Below are 27,609 nucleotides of genomic sequence, written 5' to 3' on the forward strand. Positions count from 1 at the left end.
TCACCGCAAACAAGGGCCGATCATACCGATCCATTTGCAGAGTCTTCGCAGTTAATCTTGCAGCCGGGCCACACAAGCAGTCACTGGGTCGACTAGCAATAATTTGTCCTCACAAAAACCCAACAAATGGGAAATCTCTATTTCATTGTCTGGCCCTAGGATTGTTCTCCGCAATGAGCATTCCTGCTTGACAGTAGTCTTTATTCCCTTCCCTATGCCTTTGTCTTTTATCCAAAGTCTTCCCCATCTGTCCTGCTTTACCATTTTTTGAGGTAAAAAACAAAACAAAACAGTACTTGCCTCCCCCAGTCCCCCCGCAGCTCCCACTGCAGCGCTTCCAGTCCGTTGCTGCTCATCCCTTCTTCCTGCTTTCAGGACCTGTGGCCAGTGATTGGCTGAGTGGGCATGTCCATATATTGTGGAAACGGAAAAGAAAGAAGACGTGATGGACTGGGAGAAGTATCAACAGGAGCAGCAGGGGACTGGGGAAGGTAAGTATTACTTTTGTATTTTTACCCCAGCATAATTCAAGCAGCTATAACAAATACTAGTGCTCAGGATTCCCCTATTTGATAATCGTAATGATAATAATAATATCTTTATAACGCCAACTTGTCCTTATATTGGGCCCTGTGCCCATTAGGGCTCACAATCTAAATCCCAAATTCACTTATCCTCCCTCCCAATCCTTCTCCCAATACTCAGGTTTCCCATCATACAAGCCGTCCTGGCATCATATTCTTCTTCCCTTTTTCATAAAAATCACCATTAGCAATATCATCATTTGTTTTATTTATTTATTTTTAATAAAAAATAATAATGTGATAAATTGCGTAAACATAGGGAATATAGAGTTTTAGGATACGGTATTATTGATCACGGTTGCTCCATGGCTTATCCAGCACAAAACCGATTTTTCATGTGAATGTACAAATGCAGACAAAAAGCAATTATACCACCAATATAAAAAAAAAAAAAAAAAAAGATAAAAAAATGATGTGCTATCTAGAGACTCAGGGCCGTGTTAGACAGCCCGATCACTATAGTAAATGAGCGCCAATCTGCTATATTGGTGCTCGCTTACTGAGCCTATCACAGGGCTTAATTATCATGTAGCAAGGGATATATATATAATATATATATCTATTGTTAGCGATGTCCATGCAGCCCTAGCTTTAAAAGTGAAATTTATACATTACCTCTCCAGGCTCCCCGGTGTCTTCCTGGCTTCTCCCCGCAGACTCTGATGCAACTTCAGAGCCAGTGAGGTCACTCAGCCAATCCCTGGCCATGGTGTTCCCATCCCGGCCAGTGATTGGCTGAGCAGCCTGTCACTTCAGAGACTGGCTCTGAAGTTGCATCAGAGTCTGCGGGGAGAAGCCAGGAAGACACCGGGGAGCGTGGAGAGGTGGAGATGTATGAATTTTATTATTTTATTTACAGATTCATCACCCGTCGGCAGCACATTTCTATTACACGTAGTACCGCGTGCCCGGCAGCCGATAATTAGGTCAGGACCAAAAGACATGATCAGCTGATCAGCTGATCGTTGTCTTTATTACACGAATCGGTCTGAGGATTATAATTCTGTGTAATAGGGCCCTTACTCATGGCTCCCCAGCTCCAGGCCAATGGTTTTCTCTAGAAGCCTGGTGATTATATAATATAATAAACCATCCCTAGGAAATCACTGGCGTTAATATCTCACAGACGCCATTCAGCACAGACATTAAACGGTTCCGGATCGCGGGTCCCACCCGGCATTAATCCGATCGGTCCTCGTTCTCCTGGAGGAAATTTCAGGTTGAACCTCTGCAGAAAGCTGACCATGTAGATGAAGATCTCCGTCTTGGCTAAGGATTCGCCGATACATACCCTTTTACCTGCAATAAATAGACATTTATGTTCACACTAAGCAAACTAGGCGGAATTTGGCGGCGGGGAGATTTATCAAACATGGGGTAAAGTGAAACTGGCTTAGTTGCCCCTAGCAACCAATCAGATACGACCTTTTATTTTCCAAAGAGTCTGTGAGGAATGAAAGGCGGAATCTGATTGGTTGCTAGGGGCAACTGAGCCAGTGTCACTTTACACCAGTTTGATAAATCTCCCCCTATGTGTCTATAGTAATTGGGCCTCTATTTTTCTGGGGGTCACATAGCTATACAGATAAGCCTGCCATACATTGGAGACCTCAGAGAGATGTTATGTAGGTGACTTGGTTGGACAATGATGTTGTTTTTGTTTCGATGAAACAATGAAAGTGAAAGTGACAAAGCCTTAAAGGGATTGTGTCACCTAAATTTTCTTTTACCAATTAGATTCAGATACTAAAACTTGTTTTTTTATTCTGATCTGTTTCTATTTTCTGGCTTTATTTTTTTTTAAATTTATTTCACTATTTGTACACTGTTACAGGGGTTGCCATATTGTCTGGACTGTTTTTAACAGCATTTAGTGACATGCTTTACAGCAAGACTCATGGATATAGACAACAATAGACAGAGTCTGCCCCCTTGAGAAAAATGTGAGACATCACTGAACGTACTATGTGACCTTTCAAGAGGTCACTCCACAGGGACCTGCTAAGTCTCCTCTATCTACTGATGTCACATGACGTTGCAATGCTGAACAAATCACTTTACAGCAGCCTCCTCTTATCATCACAGACACAACAGGAAGTCTCAGCTTAGTTTTAACCCCAGTGGTGAGAATGAAAACTGCAAGATCTCAGGAATATTTTATAATATAGTTAGAAAACTTTAAAAAAAAATGTCAACAAAAATTCTTAAACATATTTAACATAACATTATAACTTTTCAACAGATATCTGCCATTGGTCTACATCTGTCATGCCCATTCATGTCATAAAAAGGCTAAAAAGGGTTTCAATTAGCGCATATTGACGTTAAAAGTTACTAGTGTATGACCAGCTTTTGTAGATATAGATATATATAGAACTTTTTACTTAAAGAGTATCTGTTATCAGATAAGGAGAAGTTTTCTATGGGGATTTGCTACTGCTCTGGACAGTTCCTGACATGGACAGAGGTGGCAGCAGAGAGTACTGTGTCAGGCTGGAGAGAATACAACACTTCCTGCAGGACATACAGCAGCTGATAAGTACTGGAAAACATGAGATTTAAATAGAAGTAAATTTACAAATCTCTGGCACTTTCTGGCACCAGTTGATTTGAAAGGGAAAAAAATGGTGAACTACCCCTTTAAGTGACAGTAACAGTGTTTTGGAAATCAGCAGTGCCAACAATGTGGTTTTCCCCTTTTAAGTAGAAATAATATTATACCTGCTCCAAATGGTATAAAAGCCTCATTCTTCACAAACTTTCCGTTCCCATCTAGGAAGCGATCAGGGTTGAATTCTTCAGGTTTATCCCAGTATTTTTTGTCATACAGAGCGGAGTGTAAAAATGTGATAATTGTTGTGTCCTGTAAAAAAAACGACAATCATTGAGAGTTATTGATAAAGCCAAGTCTCTATAACACTATGGTTCGCTTACTTCCCGCTCCCCCCTGCACTGTGGATGTTTACCAAAAATAACCATCAAAAAAGGCATGGACTGTACAACTATCTGTATGGGATTATCTTGGTTCCATTGTGTTTGTCTGTAATTGTTAATTAGAGAATAGAGATGAGCGAACCTGGAGCATGCTGGAGTCCATCCGAACCCGATCGTTCGGCATTTGATTAGCGGTGGCTGCTGAAGTTGGATAAAGCCCTAAGGCTATGTGGAAAACATGGATATAGTCATTGGCTGTATCCATGTTTTCCAGACAACCTTAGACCTTTATCCAACTTCAGCAGCCCCCGCTAATCAAATGCCGAACCATTTGGTTGGATGGACTCGAGCATGCTCGAGGTTCGCTCATCTCTATTAGAGAACAATCAGACCACATTAATTAGTCATAAGTGCAGAAATTTAAATAAGATCAGTTTTTCTCTGCACTGTGGATGTTTACTCATTGTGCTCAATAAAAGATTAGAGTACAGCTGTGTTATTAGGTCACTTAGATTGTGTTTGCCTATGTTTTTAGCTAATATAACACCAAGACATAATTTTGCTTATGGCTCAGGGCAGAGGTGGTCTGCACATAAATTAGTCTTAAAGCGAATGTACATTCACAACGCCGACACGGGGAAGCTGGTGGGGTCCTATTCCCTGGTACTGGCAGGGGATAAAGCACTGGGGGCATGTCGGAATAGAACGGCGCCGTATGCGAGAACTGGGCCGCTGTTCAACAAAAGGACCCCACCGGCTTCCCCACGCCAGTGCCGTTCTATCCATGTGAAAATCTTAAAGCCAATGTACTGCTGATACATTCGCTTTAAGTGGAGTAATTCCAATGGGATCACTTTCTCCCTGCACTGTGGATGTTTACTCATTTTGCTCAATAAAAGATACGGACAGTACAGCTGTGTTATTAGGTCACTTAGATTGTGTTTGTCTATGGTTTTAGCTACTATAACACCAGGACATATTTGTGCTTATGGCTCAGGGCAGAGGGGGTCTGCTCTTTGCCCTATTCACTATCTCTCTTACCTTTGGTATAGTGTATCCCTTAAATTTGATATCATGCAAGGCGGCGTGGGGAAGACCATTGGGGACAACGCTTGCAAACCTCTGCACTTCATGGAGAACAGCATCGGTATACGGCAGAGACAAGCGATGTTCCAGGGACGGCCATATCTCCGACCCAATGACGCGATCTATTTCATCCTGCACCTTCTCTGCGGTTGAACACAAGTAAATAAGCCATTCCAGCAGGATGAAGAAGATCAGCGATGGGAATTTTACTACTACTCTTACTTACTCTGGATTTCGGGATATTCCAGCATAAATTTGATGGCCCAGCGGATGGTGGAGGAAGTAGTTCCAGTCCCGGCGATAAACAGATTGAAGGTGGTCAAGGTGAAGCTGTCTATAGAATGGTGGGGATTTGGGTTCTTGGCTTCCTAAAGAAACAAAAAGTATGTAAGAAAAGTGGGAATACGGGAAATATGCTATAGATGCTGAAAGGACATAAAGCAACTGCAAATCTCTAATATTACTAGCAGACATTAGACAGCCTGGACTTGACTTCTTAGACCTATCCCTTAGTAATGTAACATGCAGAATCCAAGTCAACTACCAGAGGTGTAACTTGAAGGCAATGGGCCCCAGTGCAAAATTTGTCAAAGGGCCCCTTAACTATAAGGTTTCATTTATAGTATTGCCTCCTTATTTGAGAAAAAGAGACTTTATGACCCCATCAGGCGCAAGGCTCAGGTGCAACTGCATCCTTTGAACCCTTTGTGGCTATGACCTTGCCAACTACAGTCCTTTTACCATTTTTGCACAGTAGTGTCAACTTAGGTAGCTAAGAGGACTGCAAAGGTTGCATCCACACCTATAGCCTGAGTGGGCCTGAAGACTTCTCTGCACATCAGACCGCATACTGTATATTGCACTTGACTACTGAGGGCTCTGCAGACTTTGCATTGGACCCACCATCCTTGACAACATGGATGTCTTCCTAGTCAATGATAATACTACAAGGATAAAGAACATTGGATCTGGTGGAGATTCTAGTAAAGGTTCTGTCTTTACCTCTTCTATTTTATTCAAAAAACAGTCCACAAAATCTCTGGGGCAGTTGGCGTCCCGCGTCAGGACGTGATTCTCAATGAGACCTCTGAGGAACGTCTGCAGCATGGAGGCGTTCTGGAAGATCTTGTTGTGTTCTCCAGGCAGCCATCTCAGAATCTCAGGGAAAGCATTGTAGAGCTGTAGCATGGAGAGACGCAGAAGTTGGTCACTTTCTGTATCTCCCAGGGGGCAGTGCATCCAGCTTTGCAAAACCACAATCCTCATCATGCCTGGACAGCTAAAGCCAAAGCTCTTCTTACCTGAAAACCTCGTTTCCCAAGGAAGGAGAGGTTCTCGTTGATCATTGTGTGCAACGTCTGGAAGGTTTTATCTTGGGTATCGAACCGATCTCCAAACACGACGGAGCAGATGGCATTGGACACAGCAGCAGTCAACTCAGGACCTGGATTAAAGGGCTTCCCTGAAAGGAGAAGAACCTAAGAGTCAAAATGGTGGGGCTGTGGACCTTTCCATAGAGTAAGACTTCCCATCGTCATTGGTGCCATTTCTTATGATGTCCCGTACAATTTTTACCACCACTTTAATGGCATGATCTCACAATGGGGAAGTTGTAGTATTGTGAGCTTTGGGGTAAATCGGTAAGAACTTCTGCTTACTGACTTCACAGCCCTGGTGAGCACCATTGCCCAATAAGCATTTCTAGGGGGAATGATGATCACACATTCAAAGTATTCGATCCTCACCAACTAGTTCACCAACTAGTTCAGAATGCACATTTTTGGAGAACCTTTAAGAAGTTCCAGGCTGTAGATAAAATTGATGCAAACTGGTGCCAAAAAGTAGAAAATACTTTACCATTGCGAGCCTTGAAGAGCTCCATCAGAAACTTGGCCTCCTCAACCACTCTTTCTTCAATGCTTTTCCTGCCCCAGCCAAAGTTACGCAGGGTGGTCAAGGCGAATCTCCTCTGGTGAACCCACTCAGGTCCATTAGAAAAGACCATACCTAGGAGAAGACAAAATTCTTTGTAGCCCTGCCATAGTATGCTCTGGTCTTAGACAATTCTTCTGATGGATTTTTACCTTTATTCCGAGCAACCCTTTCAAAAACTGGCGAAACGTCCCTCCCGCTGAAATCCTCGGCCTGTCCCAGCAGGGACTCCTTCAGTGTATCGTAGCCGTACAGGATGACGGCCGGCTTCCGACCCATGAAGATTGTGTAGACACTTCCATACTTCTCCCCGAGCTGGAACAACACAAGAATAGTGTAAGGTGAGCTCAATATAACTAAAGCCAAAACATTGTGGAAGTTCTCTAACCTTCTAACATACTTTGTGTATTTTTACTTCAGAATTCTTTAAGGGGCCTTCCAGTGATTTTTTTTTTTTTACATTTTGGATCAGATATTGAAATTCCATTATCTGACCCATTTTTTACATTTCAGAATTTTATTTAAGAAAATGGAGTGGAGAACTGCTGACAAGTGGCAAACAACTGTGGCTCCATATACCATGTGATTCCATCCAGGATTATAAAACATAGCCAAAAACAGCGCCACCCCTGTCCTCAGTTTGTAAGTGGTATTGCAGCTCAGGGAATAGAGCTGAATTGTAATACCACACACAACCTGAGGACAGGGTTGGTGCTGTTTTTGGAAGAAAGCAGCTATTTTTTTATGATCTTGGATAACCCCCTTTATAGCTTATCATTAGAACTATGTCCGCCTTTATATTTCCCATAAATCCTGCCTCCTGGGCTTTGTATCCTCTGATGTCCTTTGCCCCTGTTAAGAACAATTACAGACACTCATTGACTTCATTGCATCCTATTGTGTTCAGATAATTGCCAGTTAGACAGGTTTCTACCTGCTGCACCTATTCAATTCTTTGTTCTCACTTTCGTGAGGTTTTTTTAGGTCTTTTTGTTGTGGAATAGTTCTACATGTTACACACTCTATACCATCTAGTCGCCATATCTTCCTTATAGCTGGTGTCTCTAGTTATAAACAGATTCAGTAGCGCACTCCACTCCCTATCCGGGTGCAAGATCGGCCTCGTTCAGTCCATTGTAGTCTATGGCGCGGATGAGTTGGGTAATGCAGCCACCAGGGAGGGGATGTCACTACTGTATGCTTACCTCCCTGGAGAACCAAGGATCTGGCATGTTAAAATTCCATTCCCCGACACTTTTCTCCCTTGACATTTGTCATCAGGGGAAAGTCAAGATACCACTGTGCACATTACAGCCTTCCAAGCTTATAGTAGCATTGTCTAGCAAAAAGAGAGAGACTGACGGGCCAATCGTAGAGCTGCATGCACCCTCTATTGTGGCTATATGGGGTGCATTCATGATGTAGGGGGTCCTAAGGGATTGCATTACTATATATGACATGTTGGGGGTCCTCGAAATGATGCTGTACCATGATTCTATAGCTCCATGTTGCACCTCTATATAACTTTACATACATATACCCCATCTTATCGTACAGGAGGGGCCACCATCTTGGCACCACCATCGCTGCCCAGCATTTCCCTGGCACGTGAACATTTTCCATTAATGTTCTTGTGTTGCCTTGAATAACTGGCTCAGGATCTGCTCCGGCACGTCTCTGATCCAAGCTGTTATATAAACATTGGGCTGGTCCTGTTTACCAAGTGCGGCGCCACCTACTATGTGTAATTTGTTCAGTGTTTTTCTGCCCCCTCCCAACTACTAAGACAGTGTGTTGCTGCTGGGGTAACCTCTAGGATCGATTAGCCATGACTGCTATTGACCTATGTGTAAATAAGGAGCAGACCTGACCAATCAATCCTGCAAGTAGAAAATTAGAGAAAACAAAGTCTCCTGCACCCACAATCCCCGAGATCAGCGTCCAAGGGTCAAAGCTTGTCACATGTTACTATATCAGAGTCATAGATGTGCAGAGTAGAAATCCCCTTTAAGGGACTTACCTGGGTGAAGGTGTCATAAGGTCTAATTTTATCGATCTGGTGCAGGTTGCCGATTATAGGCAATGGAGTCGGACCTGGAGGTAAACCTTGCCTTTTCCTCCTTGCAGATATAAAGAGAAAGACCAGGACTGTAAAGAGTCCAATGAGCAGAGCGGACAGCATGTCTACACTGTGCACTCTATATACTGGGTCTGAACACTCTGTATACTCTGTGCACTCTATATACTCTATCTGCTCACTCTGTATACCCTGTGAGCTCTGTATACTCGATCTGCACCCTCTATATACTCTGAACTCTGTATACTCGATCTGCTCTCTCTGTGCCCTCTGTATACTCGGTCTGCACCCTCTATATACTCTCTGTCCTCTGTATACCCTGTCTGCTCCCTCCGCTTCCTGCTCCAGCCTGGGGCTGCCTGTTTAATACTCCTCCACTGAGTGACTCCTCCTCTGAGCGTAAACTTTCCTCCACAAATATAATCTGATGAAAGCGAGTGACACCTACACAGTGCGTTATATAATTCTTATAAAGGTTCACTGCAAGTTCTCAAGAGTCCAGAAACTTGTCCTCTTAGGAACTTTAAACATCCGGACAGTCACAGACTCTCTGGACTCTCTTCTACCACTCTTTATCTTCTCCCCATAGTGCAGACACAGCTACTGCTTACTTTGCTCTTGCCTCATCACCCCTTTAACACGCAGGGCAACTATGATGAGAAGAGTGAGAATGGTGCCACTCTTGTCCTCAGTTTGGGTGTGGTATTGCAGGTCAGTGCCATTGAAGTGAATGGAGCCAGGCACACTTTGCTCATCTCTAGTTTACCTATCTGTAACCTTTGCACTTAGTTAGGAAGGGACTATTGCCCATTTGGGGGCTGCTATCCAGGGCAGAGCATTCAGGTAGGCAGGGACAGGGGTGCGGGTGGAGATTAGGTCGGCAAGTCCTTACCTCTGCCCTGACACATCTTTTCTGTCTCATAACCCCAAACAACTAGTTAGCGCCTTTATATAAGGGGGAACATACAGCTTGGAGGCTCCGGATGGCCCAGACAGACAACAGTAGAGATAATTGATCCACCGACAAGCACAAGTAGCTCCCTGCAGGGCCGCCATCAGGAATTTCGGGGCCCCATACAACCAAAGTGTCTGGGCCCCCCACATTAATAATAAAAAAAAAAATAGTGTGTTCGACCCACGCCTTGCTGGGAGGTATAATTTGTTTCAGATCAATTCTAGAGAACTGGCTCATATTCCCCATTTTCCCCAGTGGCTTAAAATGTAACCTCTGTTATACAGTTATAAAATTGGTGAAACTAAATGTGAACAAGGTGCAATGTAAATGTCACCATACAGACACTTACTTGTATAGCTGCCTCTTGTGCTCTGTATGCAGTGCATTATATCCACCCCTGCAACGTACAATTTATAGCGTGTCTACAAGCCCAGCGGGGCTCATTATGATGGAGACTAAAACTTATACAAGAGTGGGGTAGGGGTTCCCCTGTATTCAGAATGCTGTTGAGTACTAGGCAATGCCCCGTTTGGGGTTATTGAATTTGGAGGGTCTGGGGGGCTGTTTGATTTGTATATGTTCACCAATATCCCCCCCCCCCCCCCCCCCCGGTATGCTCACTAACATAGAATATGTTGATAAGGCTAATATAATGAGGCTGTTCCATGTTAGTGAGCATATACAAATCACCCCCCCCCCCCCCAGGCAGACTAGTTTAGCTCACCCAAGCCAGTGATAGCGAATACATGGCAGTGAGAACGCTTTCTAGGAGATCCTGTTTGTGCAGCAGAGGTGTCTTTATCCTGCTCTGCATAGACCCTCGAAATTCAATAACCCCAAACGGGGCATTGCCTAGCACTCAACAGCATTCTGAATACAGGGGAACCCCTACCCCACTCTTGTATAAGTTTTAGTCTCCATCATAATGAGCCCCGCTGGGCTTGTAGACGCGCTATAAATTGTACGTTGCAAGGGTGAGTATAATGCACTGCATACAGAGCACAAGAGACAGCTATACAAGTAAGTGTCTATTTGAATTGCACCTTGTTCACATTTAGGTTCTACAATTTTATAACTGTATAACAGAGGTTACATTTTAAGCCACTGGGGAAAATGGGGTATATGAGCCAGTTCTCTAGAATTGATCTCACACACAGACACCAGCACACATGTATACAGACACCAGCACACATGTATACACACATACAGACACCAGCACACATGTATACAGACACCAGCACACCAGGGCACAATGAAGTTTGAACTTCTGCAACCTGGAGAAATCACCTGATATCACCTGCAGTCCTATGTAACACCACATAACACAGTGGTATCTCTGAGTACAGATAATGTAGTAGATTTCACCTGCAGTCCTATGTAACACAACAGATAACACAGTGATATCTCTGAGTACAAATAATGTAGTAGATGTCACCTGCAGTCCTATGTAACAGCACAGATAACACAGTGATATCTCTGAGTACAGATAATGTAGATATCACCTGCAGTCCTATGTAACACAACAGATAACACAGTGATATCTCTGAGTACAGATAATGTAGTAGCTGTCACCTGCAGTCCTATGTAACACCACAGATAACACAGTGATATCTCTGAGTACAGATAATGTAGTAGATGTCACCTGCAGTCCTATGTAACACCACAGATAACACAGTTATATCTCTGAGTACAGATAATGTAGTAGCTGTCACCTCGGGGCACCCCTACTAAATGATGTTCTACAAAATAAGAAAACCGTCATACAGTGACTCACAGGTGACGTCTTCTTTGATCTGAGGCGTCACTTTCCCTTTTCCTCTCCATCCGGCCCAGACCTCCATGATGATTCCTTCCAGATACGTTTCATCCCCTTAGAACCTGCGAGACAAACAATTTAGGCTCCGCACATTTCTAGCAGCTTCCTTTCCTTTCTCCCCCCTGTAGGCTCCCATAGTAACTGCGCTGTGTGGGATGCCCTCTGTATGTAGGATCCCCTGCTGTGCCCCCATGAGCTAATAATGCCCCCAGAGGTGCCGCTATGAGCTAATAATGCCCTCAGAGGTGGCCCCCATGAACTAATAATGCCCTCAGAGGTACCCCCATACACTAATAATGCCCCCAGAGATGCCCCCATGAGTTAATAATGCCCCCAGAGGTGCCCCCATGAACTAATAATGCCCCCAGAGGTGCCCCCATGAACTAATAATGCCCCCAGAGGTGCCCCCATATACTAATAATGCCCCCAGAGGTGCCCCGATACACTAATAATGCCCCCAGAGGTGCCCCCATATACTAATAATGCCTCCAGAGGTGCCCCCATACACTAATAATGCCCCCAGAGGTGCCCCCATACACTAATAATGCCCCCAGAGGTGCCCCCATACACTAATAATGCCCCCAGAGGTGCCCCCATATACTAATAATGCCCCCAGAGGTGCCCCCATACACTTATAATGCCCCCAGAGGTGCCCCCATATACTAATAATGCCCCCAGAGGTGCCCCATACACTAATAATGCCCCCAGAGGTGCCCCCATATACTAATAATGCCCCAAGAGGTGCCCCCATATACTAATAATGCCCCCAGAGGTGCCCCCATATACTAATAATGTCCCCAGAGGTGCCCCCATATACTAATAATGCCCCCAGAGGTGCCCCCATACACTAATAATGCCCCCAGAGGTGCCCCCATATACTAATAATGCCCCCAGAGGTGCCCCCATACACTAATAATGCCCCCAGAGGTGCCCCCATATACTAATAATGCCCCCAGAGGTGCCCCCATATACTAATAATGCCCCCAGAGGTGCCCCCATATACTAATAATGCCCCCAGAGGTGCCCCGATACACTAATAATGCCACCAGAGGTGCCTCCATATACTAATAATGCCCCCTGAGGTGCCCCGATACACTAATAATGCCCCCAGAGGTGCCCCCATATACTAATAATGCCCCCAGAGGTGCCCCCATACACTAATAATGCCCGCAGAGGTGCCCCCCCATGAGCTAATAATGCCCCCAGAGGTGCCCCCATATACTAATAATGCCCCCAGAGGTGCCCCTAAAAAAACAAACATCCTACTCACCTAATCCGTGCTGTGCAGGCAGCAGCTCTTCCTCCTCTTCGGGCTCCATCTTGCGAGCCGCAGGGACGGGACTTCCGGCAGGCGTGATGACGTCACATGATCACGCCTGTCGGAGAGGCACATGATCACGGCCCGGCCTCCCATAGGCTGCTGGTATGAAGTGCCGGCAGCCTATGGGAGAGAATACAGGAGGAGGACGCTGACAGGTCCTGCTCCTGTATTCTGATCACTTTAATGTTCCGCCCGCTCACTGTGCTCACTGTGCGGGCGGAACATCAAAGCGATCAGTGCATCCCGAGAAGCTGCGCGGCCGCAGCTTCTCTGGATGCTCAAAAACAGGTGGCAAGGGGGGCCGTGCGGGCCCCCCTAGCGTAGCGGACGGGGGGCGGCGGCCGGCGGGCCCCCCCCCATGTCTCTTAGGGTCCAGGCCCCATACGGCAGTACCACTTGTAGTGCCCTATCGGCGGCCCTGGCTCCTAGGCCCCTTCATTACACCTCCTGTCTCTGCCTGGACCTTCTCCAGGTACTTAGCAGAAGGAAATTCGGGGTCACAGCATTCATTATTTTCCTACCATTGGCAAGCAGATACTTTTACTTCCGTTTGCTGTGTCATCATGAAAGAAACCTGTTTTTCTACAGACCTACTCAGTGCTTCTTCATATAGACCTACCCTCTCATTTCTCCATTAGGCTGCGTTCACACTACATATATTTCAGTCAGTATATGTATATTTCAGTCAGTATATGTATATTTCAGTCAGTATTGTGGTCCTCATATTGCAACCAAAACCAGGAGTGGATTAAAAACACAGAAAGGATCTGTTCTCACAATGGTGAAACTGAGTGGATGGCCACCATTTAATGGCAAATATTTGCTGTTATTTTAAAACAACGGCCGTTATATTGAAATAACTGGCAGTATTGGCAGTTATTTACTGTTATATGGCGGCCATCCACTCAATTTCACCATTGTGTTAACAGAGCCTTTCTGTGTTTTTAATCTACTCCTGGTTTTGATTGCAATATGAGGACCACAATACTGACTGAAATATACGTAGTGTGAACCCAGCCTTACTCTGCGTTTCATCTTCTAGACCTGTCCTCTCCGTTATCCTGCATTTCCTCTTCTAGACCTGTCCTCTCCATCACTACTCCTCTAGACCTGTCCTCTCCATCACTACTCCTCTAGACCTGTCCTCTCCATCACTACTCCTCTAGACCTGTCCTCTCCATCACTACTCCTCTAGACCTGTCCTCTCCTCTTCTAGCCTTGTCCTCTCCGTTACCCCATGTTACCCCTTCTAGACCTGTCCTCTCCATTACCCTGTGTTCCCCTGGGGTGGCCTGCCGCAGAAAGTCCATCCTGCCTTGTCGTTGGCATTGGTGAAAAACAGCGGCCCCTTAGACTAGTGGTGGTACAGCGGATCCACGACTCCAGTTGTTTTTTTTTTTGTTTTTTTCCCCCCATTTATTTTATTCCTGATGTTTATATAATGCCAACATGTATCAAGAATATCATTGATATTGTATGACATTGGTCACAGTTTAAGTTCCCTAAATCAAACACATTAATATATACTAGGGCTAATCCCATGGGAATACAGATGGCCTATGAACATGTTTTTGGAGCATGGTAGGAATCCAGCTACCCGAAGGCAACCTGCAGAATCACAGGGAGACATACAGACTTTTTTTTTTTTTAAAGGAGAACATGGACATGATTGCAAGATCATCATTAGAATCAATGGAGCCACGTCCCAGAGGGGATTTTGTCACACTGACAGGCCTCCCCCCCAGTGCCCTGGGGTGGGCCAGTGCTACCGTAAAGACCAGCACAGTGTACAGTAACCGGGCGGTGGTTCAAGAAAAGGACTATGTGACCATCATCCCCACGCCAGCGCCGATCCATTAAGATAAAAAAAAACAAAGTGGTGTACCTGATGGGGCATTCGCTTTAAACAATGGAAAATCTAGGCACGAAGTATAGTTTGGAAATGTTTTATTTCTTAAATTTGTTGAAAAGCAATACTTTCCTTTTTATAAGCATGTAATTGCTAGGCAGAAAAAATTCCCACCCTGATGTTTTTATGGACACTACCAAATCTGACTTTTAGCAACCACCATTTTACGCACATTTCCGAGTTATGAAAATTATTGCAATTTAAATAAAAATCCTCTTATCATTAAAGGTACTGTGGGGGAGATCAAACATGGTGCAAAGTGAAACCAGCCCAGCCGCCCCCAGCAACCAATCAGATTCCACCCCCCCCCCCCCACTTCTTACATACTCTTTGGAAAATGAAAGGTGGAATCTGACCGGCCGCTAGGGGCAACCTGAGCCAGACCCACCCCACACCATGCCTGACAAATCTCCCCCTGTATGTTTTTTTTTTTCCCTGTTAGATCAAGGAAGGATGACATTTATAGTTTGTGTGATCTTAGAGTTCTCTCAATTCTCTTTGCTGTGCATTTACAAGACCACAGCAATGACGTGACCTCATAAACAGCGGCTGTCATCTACGTTCAGTAGTCAGCATGGAGTGAGCCCTGATAATGGCTAATCTACGATCTTTATGCCACTGTTATTGCTGTTTATGGCATTTAAACAGTTATATCCATATTAGACTGCCCGGAATTTCCAATTAAGTGAACACTGATTTTCTATATCGGCGCTCATGTTCATGCAGCCCGTGGATTCGTACGGATAGTATAGAGGCTAGCTGCGTAAGATGACTACAGTTGTTACAGTAGGCTCCAACCATGGACCCCGGCAAGGTGCCAGAATCCTGAGAGATCGCCAGAGTGGTCGCTAAACAGACCGAGCAGATTCTACAGTAGTATCAGCAGCTTCAGCACCAGTGTCACCTCCCCTTGGGTCGAGTCTGTGCCTGACGTTGCCGTCCAAGTAAGGTGGTGGCCCGAAGACGTACAAGGGCTTTGTGTCTCACCAGTGCACCAGAAGAGAGAACTTGTCGTTGGGTGCAGAACCTGTGCCTTTATTGTGCCAGCCCCGACTACTTCCGCCTGAACTGTCCTCAGCTCCCACAGCGGTCGGGAAACTCTCGCATCTAGGGTTTGTCTTTGCCAGTCACCATCTCGACTCCTTCTGGACAGCGGTTCCAGTCCACTGCCTTTCTTGATTCTGGCTTTACAGGCAGCTTCATTGCAGCATTATTGGTCTAGAAGTGGAAACTTCCAATGGTTCAACTTATCAGACCACTGTCTATCCCCTCGGTCACTTGCGAGTCTCTCAATAAGACTGTCCAGTTCCAGACCGAACCGATGACATTTCAGGTAGGCGCTGCACACAGAGATGGTCACCCTCTACATTCTGTCCTGCTCCTCTTCAGACATCTTGTTGGGTCTCCCTTGGCTGCAACTCCATGCCCCGTCGGTCTTCCAGGAGATTGTTAACAACTTCCGGGACCTCCTCTACGTCTGTTTTATTATCTGGATGACATCCTGATCCACTCTCCAGATCTGCAAACTCATGTTAGACGTGTTTGCCATGTGCTGCAACGGTTAAGAGCCAATCGCCTGTACGCCAAGCTGGAGAAGTGTGTGTTCCGTGCGTGTTGATAGGTGCCGGTGCTTACCCAAAAGGAAAACTGGGAAGACTAGAACCTGTGACTTCTTCTCCAAGACTCTCTCCCCTGCCGAGCGTAATTACACCATCGGGGATCGAGAGCTTTTAGCTATCAAGCTGGCTCTGGAAGAATGGCGCCATCTCTTGGAAGGGGCAAATCATCCAATCACCTTCTTTTTTTTTTATACTATAAAAACCTTTATTTGCAGACTGCGCAGCATCTCAATCCCAGGCAAGCCAGGTCGTCACTATTCTTTTCCACATTCACCTTAGTCATTCACTTACCTCCTGCAGAGAAGAATATCAAGGCCGACGCGCTTTCATGCGCATCTGATATCTGGGCAAGAAGACACTCCTCGTCACATCATCCTCCTGAGTGTCTGCTTCCTGTAGGCGCCTCAGTACTGCAGAGTGTCCCTCCCGTTCTGTCGCTGGGTCACACTTTCTTGATCACTAGGCATCCTGGGATCCATAAAACCGGGTAGCTGATCTCTTGTCACTACTGGTGGCCAAGCCCAACCAAGGATGTCAAGGACTATGTGGCTTCTTGCACCACCTGTGCCTAAAACAAGACCTCCCGTCTGAGACCTGCCAGTCTGCTTCAGCATTTGCCCTTTCCAGACCACCTGTGGACCCATATTGCCATGGACTTTGTGACTGATCTGTCCTCTCTTCTCTATTACCCTGTGTTCCCTCTTCTGTCCTCTCCTATCTCCATTACCCTGTGTTAACTTTTCTAGACCTGTAACGGGTACATTACATTACCGTGTTCCCTCTTCTAGACCTGTCCCCTCCCTTCTCCATTATCCCTGTGTTCCCTCTTCTAGACCTGTCCTCTCCTATCTCCATTACCCTGTGTTCCCTCTTCTAGGCCTGTCCTCTCCCGTATCCATTACCATGTGTTCCATCTTCTAGACCTATCCTCTCCCTTCTCCATTACCCTGTGTTCCATCTTCTAGGCCTGTCCTCTCCCGTATCCATTACCCTGTGTTCCATCTTCTAGACCTATCCTCTCCCTTCTCCATTACCCTGTGTTCCATCTTCTAGGCCTGTCCTCTCCCGTATCCATTACCCTGTGTTTCATCTTGTAGGCCTATCCTCTCCTGTATCCATTACCTGTGTTCCATCTTCTAGGCCTATCCTCTCCCGTATCCATTACCCTGTGTTCCATCTTCTAGGCCTGTCCTCTCCCGTATCCATTACCCTGTGTTCCATCTTCTAGACCTATCCTCTCCCGTATCCATTACCTGTGTTCCATCTTCTAGGCCTATCCTCTCCCGTATCCGTTACCCTTACCCTGTGTTCCATCTTCTAGGCCTGTCCTCTCCCGTATCCATTACCCTGTGTTTCATCTTGTAGGCCTATCCTCTCCTGTATCCATTACCTGTGTTCCATCTTCTAGGCCTATCCTCTCCCGTATCCATTACCCTGTGTTCCATCTTCTAGGCCTGTCCTCTCCCGTATCCATTACCCTGTGTTCCATCTTCTAGACCTATCCTCTCCCGTATCCATTACCTGTGTTCCATCTTCTAGGCCTATCCTCTCCCGTATCCGTTACCCTGTGTTCCATCTTCTAGGCCTGTCCTCTCCCGTATCCATTACCCTGTGTTCCATCTTCTAGACCTATCCTCTCCCGTATCCATTACCCTGTGTTCCATCTTCTAGGCCTATCCTCTCCCGTATCCATTACCCTGTGTTCCATCTTCTAGACTTGTCTTCTCCCTTCTTATACTACGCTCAGTGTTTTAAATAAAATCTAATAGAAATAGCTGAATATCCAGGTAATCCCGATGTGCCGTAATGTTTTGACTTCTTTGGTATTGCAGGGACGTAGCTCATGGGGCTATACAGGTATACACTGGCCCTGGTGACTGACATATGAATGACACATAGACGTACCCACCATCCCCTTGCAGCGTCGTACTCCCTTGGCACTGATTACATGAATCTGAAGCCAAAGTTAATGAATGGAGTTTGCTTATCAAACAGGGCAGAGGTAACACCTTGGCACATGGGTGCGACCAGCGTTGACATTACAGAAGCTCTTCTTGCTTCAAGGCCGGAGTCTTGAATTTCAGGATGACTTGGCATTTTCTTTACGATTCCTAGGTGATGGGTGACGCTGACATTACACGGCAGATATGGTTGTAATCTACTGTCCTATCCTCCACTTTGGGTAATAGTACAGATACACCTGCCTTACCTCCGTATGTCATCAGAGTGTGTGGTCTGTATTCCATCTGTAGTTCAAGGTGTAGTTCCACTTTGTACCAGGAGGGGGCACTGATCTCTAGTACTGAAGCAATACTGGTGATGTGTCTTAATTGCGGATGTGATGTGGAGCTGTATCCCAGAGGTCTTCCAACGCAGCTGTGTGAATAGGGCCTTTATCCGGCCATATAGATTAGTTTAATCCACACACCCTTTTCCTGAAATACTCTGTGCTGGTAGAATCCCTGTGACCTCCTACAATGTCAACACAACCTTCTGAAATAATCTGTGCCACCATGTCACTCACTCTCTGTGACCTACTGAAAACTCATGTGTATGTTTCTTCTGAAATATTCTGTGCTGCCGGAGACTTTGCTTCTTCCATTATTTATCTATATGTCTGTGACCTATCATAAGATTAGAGCACGTCTCTCCTGAAATACTCTGTGCTGCTGGAGACCTTCTTCTATTATGTTAACGTGACCTACTACACGTTTAGCAAACATGTCTCCTGAAATACTCTGTGCTGCTGGAGGCTTTGTTTTCCCATTATGTAACAATGTCTGTGATCTAGCACAAGCTCAGCACACTTTTCTCCTGAAATACTCTGCGCTTCCTCACCTATGTAACTATATCTATGATCTGCCAAAAATTCATTGCCCCTTTAATCTGAAATACTCTGCACTGCTGAAAAACTTAACTCTGCCCCTATATATCTTGGATTATTAAAGGGCCACCTTATAATAGTTCAGCATCACAGTCACAGTCATCCTATTGGAGAACGCCATTCTTACCTTCTCTCCAGCCTGATGTGGCTGATAACAGGGAACAATAAACGGAATTTACCCGCTAACAGAGAGCATTGACCTTATAATGTCTGATATCACCTGAATTTTGCTTAGTCTGAGGATTCTGGGAAAAACAAGCCAGGTCATGTCCCAGTGTGTCACTTTACTCATGTTTTGCTGACATACTCTGCGCAGCTGTTACCAATGCTAAACCAGTCTGCCTTCTACCCTCACAATGGTGTCATGTAACCGAGCTGCTCTTACTTATAGACAAAAAGTAAATCTGACCTTTCCGCCACTTACACCATTTTTTTTAACCATTGTGTAGTAACAAGATTTACCTCCAGGTGGCAGTGTCGTACTTGAAATTACTTTTTGTCCCAGACCAAAATCAAGGACCATCAGGCAGGATTCATATATATATATATATATATATATATATATATATATATATATAGAAATAAAAATTTAAAAAAAAAAACATTTTAGCATATAGTCCAGATATCCACATAGGCTCTCTGGGTGAGATTTATCAAACGTGGTGTAAAGTAAAACTGTCTCAGTTGCCCCTAGCAACCAATCAGATTCCACCTTTCATTCCTCACAGACTCTTTGGAAAATGAAAGGTGGAATCTGATTGGTTGCTAGGGGCAACTGGGCCAGTGTCACTTTACTCCATGTTTGATAAATCCCCCCCTCTATATATATTTCTTTATTATCTTTATTATATAGGCATCTTTTGTGATAATATATACTGGTGTCTTGGATTAGGAGCATAATCCGTTCTGGGACCATGCTTGTAATCCAAAAACACTGTTAAACCAAAGCAAATTTTCCCATAAGAAATCACTGAAATGCAGACAATTGGTTCCACACCCCAAAAATAATTCTTTTTTTATTCTGAATAACATGTAGAACATATGAAATAAACAATGAGAAACCGCTGAATATGTGATAATATAAGTTACTGTACAGTATAGCAATCAGCATGTGGTGTATAATGTATAGTAACTGTATAACCCTGATAACACTGCAGCTGGATATGTGATATATGTTACTGTACAGTATAGCAGCATGTGGTGTATAATGTATAGTAACTGTATAACCCTGATAACACAGCAGCTGGATATGTGATATATAAGTTACTGTACAGTATAGCAGCATGTGGTGTATAATGTATAGTAACTGTATAACCCTGATAACACAGCAGCTGGATATGTGATATATAAGTTACTGTACAGTATAGCAATCAGCATGTGGAGTATAATGTATAGTAACTGTATAACCCTGAGAAAACAGCAGCTGGATATGTGATATATAAGTTACTGTACAGTATAGCAATCAGCATGTGGTGTATAATGTATAGTAACTGTATAACCCTGATAACACAGCACCTGGATATGTGATATATAAGTTACTGTACAGTATAGCAATCAGCATGTGGTATATAATGTATAGTAACTGCATAACACAGCAGCAGTTTGTAGATACAGAATGGAGCTGCAGATCCCCATAATGCAGTAGTGTAATACAACAGGCTAGAATAGAAAAGCAGGGCTGCTGTCAGAGGTCTGTGTGGTCACATGACAGCAATGGGGAAGGGGGGTGTTCACAGACAAATCAGGAAGGGAGAATCACAGAGCTGTGCAGGAGGACAGTGACAGACTTTTCTATACAGCAGTGTGAATGGCTGAGTGTAAGTGCAGGCACATTATAGCAGCAGTGTGTATAGCTGAGTATGAGTGCAGGCACATTATCATAGCAGTGTGTATAGCTGAGTGTGAGTGAAGGCACATTATAGCAGCAGTGTGTTTAGCAGAGTGTAAGTGCAGGCACATTATAGCAGTGTGTATAGCTGAGTGTAAGTGCAGGCACATTATAGCAGGAATGGAGAGAATGGGGAGCAAAAGGACTGACAGAAACTGCAGGGAATATGAAGGAATGAGCAGGACAGATGTGGGGACATACATGCAGCGCTCTCTGTCTAAGGAGAGAGGGGTTACAGCTATGGAGAGATCACCTCCACAGTCCTGTCCCCTGATGTAAGCCCCAGCCTGAAGTGGATCTGCTATGATTTGGAAGGTGAGGGAGACTTCCTGGGTCAGAGTACAGGGCTGTAGACCCCGCTATGCAGACCATGTCCCAGGGACCCAGTACAGGGAGCTCTTAAACTTAAAGCAATGCTCTTAAACCAAGTTACAATATTGAAAAACTGTGAGCTCTTAAACCAAAATGCTCTTAAACCAAGGTGTGTGTATGTATATATATATATATATATATATATATATATATATATATATAATATTATCTTTTTTTTTTATTTTTTTAAAGCACCCCAGAATGGCATTATAGACAGCAGGTGGGATGAGACAACGTTGTTTCCAGCATTGTGAGATGTGGTCGTCCATAATTCTATAATTCTAAGTGATAAAATGTGATCAGCTGTTTTCTGGTTTGCTGCCCCCATTCTTATATAGGTCATTTCAGGAATAATCGATGGGACTTTCCCGCCAGGAGAAACCTACAGTAGACAAATGGAGACGTCCCTTGTTACCGTGTATTATCTGCAGCAGCTCTCCTCTTTGCTGAATAGGTTGGGGGCTGTAGGTACGGGTATAGGGACAAGTATTGCCCCATCAAACTCTGGAAAACCGGTGATCATGTGATTGTTTGGAGGCAAAACTAACGTATCCAACAATGATAGTAAGAAAAAAAAGATAAGGAGAGAGGGAAGCTGCAGATCAGAAGAGACCCTTCTCCTATTACATAGGTTTCTTACCTGTATAGAAGAGACACAATGATTGCCCCAGAGACAGGGCCCACCCAGTACACCCAGTGGTAATCCCAGTAACCAGCCACGACCGCTGGGCCCAGAGCCCGAGACGGGTTCAAACAGGAACCTGATATGGAGCCTCTGTAAGACAAGAGGAGGTCATGGTCATAATGTCATCACAGATCCCATTTAGGCCCAGACAATAGTGTCATTCATATTAAAGGGGTAGGTCAGAAAAATATGTCCTGCAGGAAATGGTGTATTCTCTACAGTATGACACAGTGCTCTCTGCTGCCACCTCTGTCCATGTCAGGAACTGTCCAGAGCAGGAGAGGTTTTCTATGGGGATTTTCTGATGCTCTGGACAGTTCCTGACATGGACAGAGGTGGCAGCAGAGAGCACTGTGTCAGACTGGAAAGAATACACCACTTCCTGTAAGACATACAGAAGCTGATAAGTACCGGAAGACTTGATTTTTTAATAGAAGTAAATTACACTCTAGCACTTTCTGGCACCAGTTGATTTGAAAGAATTTTTTTTTTTGCCTGAACTATCCCTTTAACAGGTTTCATGTTTAGCATTCTCCAGTCAGGACATCGGCATACTGGGAGCCATAGTTTTGCAGCAGTTGGAGATGCATCGGTCTAGTCTATCAATTCCCTTAAAACAGAACATAATAGTAAGAAATCAGGATACTCACCCTGCCAAGATTCCCATCACCACAGTCAACCCAATAGAGTACGGGGCCAATGGCGTCCGGCTACGCTCCCCCACCGCTCCCATTACCACAACGAAAACTAGGAAGAAACTGAAGACTATTTCCACCCCGACTGCTTTGCCCACTGAGGTCTCGCTGTTTAGCATGCAGACCGCCCCAGTCCGGTTCACGTAGGATGACTCATCTGCCAAACCCTGGAAGTAGCATGGAAACAACCAGCAAGAGAGATCAGTACAGTGGGATCTGGTCAATGAACGAAAGACATCGCAACCATCAAAGCGTGTACGTACCTTGGCCAATAAAGCTCCCAGCATCCCCCCTGCTAGCTGGCACACCCAATAGGGTATAAGCAGAATGGGAGTCAATCCACCAGAGATGACTACGCCAAGAGTGACGGCCGGATTAAAGTGTCCACCACTAGACAAGAAAATATACACATATACATGCATCTATAATCATTACAGCATCAATGTCCACCCACCGCCCTCCAATTCGCTATTAGTATTGCACCCACTAAGCTAATGATGACCTACAACGTCAACTGGAGATCACTGAGGATCAAGCCCCATTGTGAGCAGTTGTGACCACCCTTTTGACAGTACCCATACCACAATACCACAACTCTATAGACTGTCAATGGGGTTATAACCTCTGCCTAGCTAACTGGACAAGAACCTGACCACTCACCTCATTAAAAACCGAGCAAATATTATATTATACTGTATTATGCATCCAGATAACATTAAGAAAATCTAGAAAAGGGGAGGTCTCTGCTCAACCAACAACTCCCTCTCTAGTTGGAAAAGGGATATGAGGGTTCCAGAATTCAGCAAAGTAGTGTGTAGAGTCTACAAAAACCTTTGGGTTGTATGGGCCTACAGACCTTCAAAGAGAGCTGAATACTTAGTTTTCCAGTCCTAACCAAAGGGTTTCCTAAAAACACTCATAATATAGTACAATGTCGGACTGGGGTATCTGGGTCCCACCAGAGGAAATGATCCTGGGGGCCCACCAATGAAGAACCAGTGAGAAATGACATGTCAGTTAGTTGTAGTGCAGGTTCTAAAGCTGAGGGCCACCAGAGGTTCCTCTTTTGGGCAAGTCTGACACTGTATAGGTATATTGGTTAGGAGAGCCAAGTATCTACTAGTCAGCAAGAATGAGACAGTGACTACAAGAACCTTGTTATAATCCAGGACCAGAAAAGCTTCTAGGAAGGCCTAGTGGTTCAAGAGGCCAAGAAAGTCAGTCCACAACTCAAACCGCAGCAGCCCATATTGGGGTCAAGGAACACATAAAGAAACCCTTTATGCCTGTGACCAAACCGTGCCAAGGCTGGGGAGTTAAATTGCCCAGGTTGCCCACAGGTGCCTCAATCCAATGTGTCCATTCCAAATTGTGTCCTGCCTCACTGTCCCGTCAAGTGTTGCATGTGGACAATGTAGTTACCACTTCTCCTACATCTTAGTCTTCCATCCCATGCTGCTTTTACTATACTTACTTATCTCTTGCCACGACTCACTAAACTTGCCTTATATTGCCGAGAACAGAGATGACGATGGCTAACGCCAAACCGTGAGCGACAGCCGGCAGCATGGGTCCGGCCCCGGTGGGATTGACCAGCACAGAGAGACATCCGGTGGAGATGAAGAGAACACATCCCAGAAGCTCCGCTAGACACGGTTGGACAAACTTCTCGAAGATGTTGAGTTCGTCGTCCTCTTTATCTTTCTCGGCCAAAGATTGTCTCGATGTTGAGCTCATGATCTGAAGTTCAGTCTCTGTAGTATCATACGTGTGCGATTTAGCCATAAACGTACCTTTACATCGCCCTTGAGGAAATACGGGAACAAAAAAGACAATCGTGAAGACCACAAAGAAAGAGAAGTCTTTTCAGCCCAACATTTTACTAAGTCTAAGGCCACACACCAGATCTCGCACTTACATGGCTCTTTTCTTGGTTAGCTTCAACCATGGAGAGAAGGGTCACCACATGTCTCTCGTGTTGCTTCGGTATCACAAAGTTAGCCCACAGACCACAGACAAAAAGTTCTGATAAAACTATGTTATCTTCTGACTCAGAAACATGGAGAAGATATAAAAGTGACCATACATTTTAGAAAGCTGGTGGCCAAATGCTCATCTGCTCCTCTCAGCTTTCCCCATCACCATATACTTTACCGTCATCTAAAATGTGTAGGCAACTTAAGCTTGTGTATTGATACACATCTCTGGGCAATGGCATCAGTTGCCAATGGTTTTACCAAGGAAGAACCAATGACAAAAGTTTCCCATTGTGAGGAACCACTCGAGGTCCATGGGTGACCAAAACATTTCATAATCCTCCATTTGCCTTAGATATTAAGCCTTCAAGATAACTCCTGAACAAGACTCAAGACCACAAAGTTCCACTAAGTCCATGTTGGGGACCACAAGTCAATGAGAACTGAGGGTTCCTAACCACAGGTGGGACTTGAAATACTAGTTGTCGAAAGGTTCATCTTCCAGATCTGAGCTATGTACATGATCTCTATACCAAGGTATATATGGGTGTTGGCTGTTCTCATTACATATGTCCCATACCATGAATATACGGAGACTGTGTACTTACATGGAATATCATTGCCTGCTCCTCTGCTCGGCCGCCAACGCTCTGACTGTTACCGATTCTGAATCCTGAGCTTCCAAAGTTCAGTATAGAGAATATCTGACCAGAGGGAAAGGACAATGACCTGAAAAGCACATGGACATGAACGTGACCTCTGAAATATCATCAATCCCTTACAGGTTTATTATTTGTTTTCTAGTATGACACAAGGTAAAAACATGAGATGGAGCTGGGAGGCGAAATATGTGGGAAGAACATTATTTACTATAATTTTCATGTTTTCTACTCAGTGATCAACTATCAGGACTAGGAAAATAGTTACAATAAATAAGAGGTATAAGTATATATATATGTGTGTGTGTATGTATATATATATAGAGAGAGAGAGAGATAGTAGTTATATTCTTGTATATAGGAGCAATATTACAGTAGTTATATTCCTGTATATAGGAGTAGTATTATAATAGTTATATTCCTGTATATAGGAGCAGTATTATAGTAGTTATATTCTTGTATATAGGGGCAGTATTATAGTAGTTATATTCCTGTATATAGGAGCAGTATTATAGTAGTTATATTCTTGTATATAGGAGCAATATTACAGTAGTTATATTCCTGTATATAGGAGCAGTATTATAATAGTTATATTCCTGTATATAGGAGCAGTATTATAGTAGTTATATTCTTGTATATAGGAGCAGTATTATAGTAGTTATATTCCTGTATATAGGAGCAGTATTATAGTAGTTATATTCTTGTATATAGGAGCAGTATTATAGTAGTTATATTCTTGTATATAGGAGCAGTATTATAGTAGTTATATTCCTGTATATAGGAGTAGTATTATAGTAGTATATTCCTGTATATAGGAGCAATATTACAGTAGTTATATTCCTGTATATAGGAGCAGTATTATAATAGTTATATTCCTGTATATAGGAGCAGTATTATAGTAGTTATATTCTTGTATATAGGGGCAGTATTATAGTAGTTATATTCCTGTATATAGGAGCAGTATTATAATAGTTATATTCCTGTATATAGGAGCAGTATTATAGTAGTTATATTCTTGTATATAGGAGCAATATTACAGTAGTTATATTCCTGTATATAGGAGCAGTATTATAATAGTTATATTCCTGTATATAGGAGCAGTATTATAGTAGTTATATTCTTGTATATAGGAGCAGTATTATAGTAGTTATATTCCTGTATATAGGAGCAGTATTATAGTAGTTATATTCTTGTATATAGGAGCAGTATTATAGTAGTTATATTCTTGTATATAGGAGCAGTATTATAGTAGTTATATTCCTGTATATAGGGGGCAGTATTATAGTAGTTATATTCTTGTATATAGGAGCAGTATTATAGTAGTTATATTCTTGTATATAGGAGCAGTATTATAGTAGTTATATTCCTGTATATAGGGGCAGTATGAATTTGCAGCTGTTCCTCTCTCTCCATATCGGATTATAGTAGTTATATTCTTGTATATAGGAGGCAGTATTATAGTAGTTATATTCTTGTATATAGGAGCAGTATTATAGTAGTTATATTCTTGTATATAGGGGCAGTATTATAGTAGTTATATTCTTGTATATAGGAGCAGTATTATAGTAGTTATATTCTTGTATATAGGGACAGTATTATAGTAGTTATATTCCTGTATATAGGGGGCAGTATTATAGTAGTTATATTCTTGTATATAGGGGCAGTATTATAGTAGTTATATTCTTGTATATAGGAGCAGTATTATAGTAGTTATATTCTTGTATATAGGAGCAGTATTATAGTAGTTATATTCTTGTATATAGGAGCAGTATTATAGTAGTTATATTCCTGCATATAGGAGCAGTATTATAGTAGTTATGGCTCAGGGAAGAAACAGAGTGCTGCACCTCACACCTATGGCTGATACTAGTGCCGCTTGGCTAAATAAAAAACACATCAGAATTTTGTGTATGAATTGATCAAGCCATACTGCCCCATGTACCTCGTGCCGGTATCTGATACACATGGGTCCCTACACTAAGTCCACACCGTGCCAGTCAGTGACCACCAACCCCGCAGGCGTGCACAGTCAGGGAACGGGGGATGTGTTTTTTATTTAGCCTAGGGGCACTAGTATCAGCCATAGGTGTGAGGTGCAGCACTCTTTTTCTTTCTTGAGCTGCATTATAGTAGTTATATTCCTGTATATAGGAGCAGTATTATAGTAGTTATATCCTTGTATATAGGAGAAGTATTATAGTAGTTATATTCCTGTAT

At 43.8% G+C, this 27,609-nt stretch overlaps 2 protein-coding genes across 3 annotated transcripts; both read right to left on the bottom strand.

The window, feature by feature from the left end:
- Positions 1–783: 783 nt before the first annotated feature.
- Positions 784–8,971, bottom strand: LOC138772337 (cytochrome P450 2F2-like). The gene is made up of 9 exons (XM_069952660.1): positions 8,557–8,971; positions 6,689–6,851; positions 6,462–6,611; positions 5,906–6,066; positions 5,607–5,783; positions 4,831–4,972; positions 4,560–4,747; positions 3,306–3,447; positions 784–1,883 (listed from the first exon to the last, which is right to left on the bottom strand). Exons 1-9 carry the CDS (start codon positions 8,716–8,718, stop codon positions 1,705–1,707), a joined length of 1,464 nt encoding a protein of 487 aa, XP_069808761.1. The 5' UTR covers positions 8,719–8,971; the 3' UTR covers positions 784–1,704.
- Positions 8,972–20,106: 11,135 nt separating this feature from the next.
- Positions 20,107–25,412, bottom strand: LOC138772073 (aquaporin-8-like). 2 transcript variants are annotated; one of them, XM_069952174.1, is made up of 6 exons: positions 25,342–25,412; positions 24,262–24,562; positions 23,021–23,147; positions 22,713–22,924; positions 22,018–22,152; positions 20,107–21,759 (listed from the first exon to the last, which is right to left on the bottom strand). In XM_069952174.1, the coding sequence occupies exons 2-6, from the start codon at positions 24,540–24,542 to the stop codon at positions 21,717–21,719; spliced, it is 798 nt and encodes a 265-aa protein (XP_069808275.1). In that variant the 5' UTR covers positions 24,543–24,562; positions 25,342–25,412; the 3' UTR covers positions 20,107–21,716. The 2 variants fall into 2 exon arrangements, with proteins under 2 accessions (XP_069808275.1, XP_069808276.1); XM_069952175.1 differs by lacking the exon at positions 25,342–25,412 and adding an exon at positions 24,676–24,766.
- Between the last annotated feature and the right edge of the window lie 2,197 nt (positions 25,413–27,609).

Source organism: Dendropsophus ebraccatus, chromosome 14, assembly GCF_027789765.1.
Source record: "Dendropsophus ebraccatus isolate aDenEbr1 chromosome 14, aDenEbr1.pat, whole genome shotgun sequence".
In the NCBI taxonomy this organism is placed as follows: domain Eukaryota; kingdom Metazoa; phylum Chordata; class Amphibia; order Anura; family Hylidae; genus Dendropsophus; species Dendropsophus ebraccatus.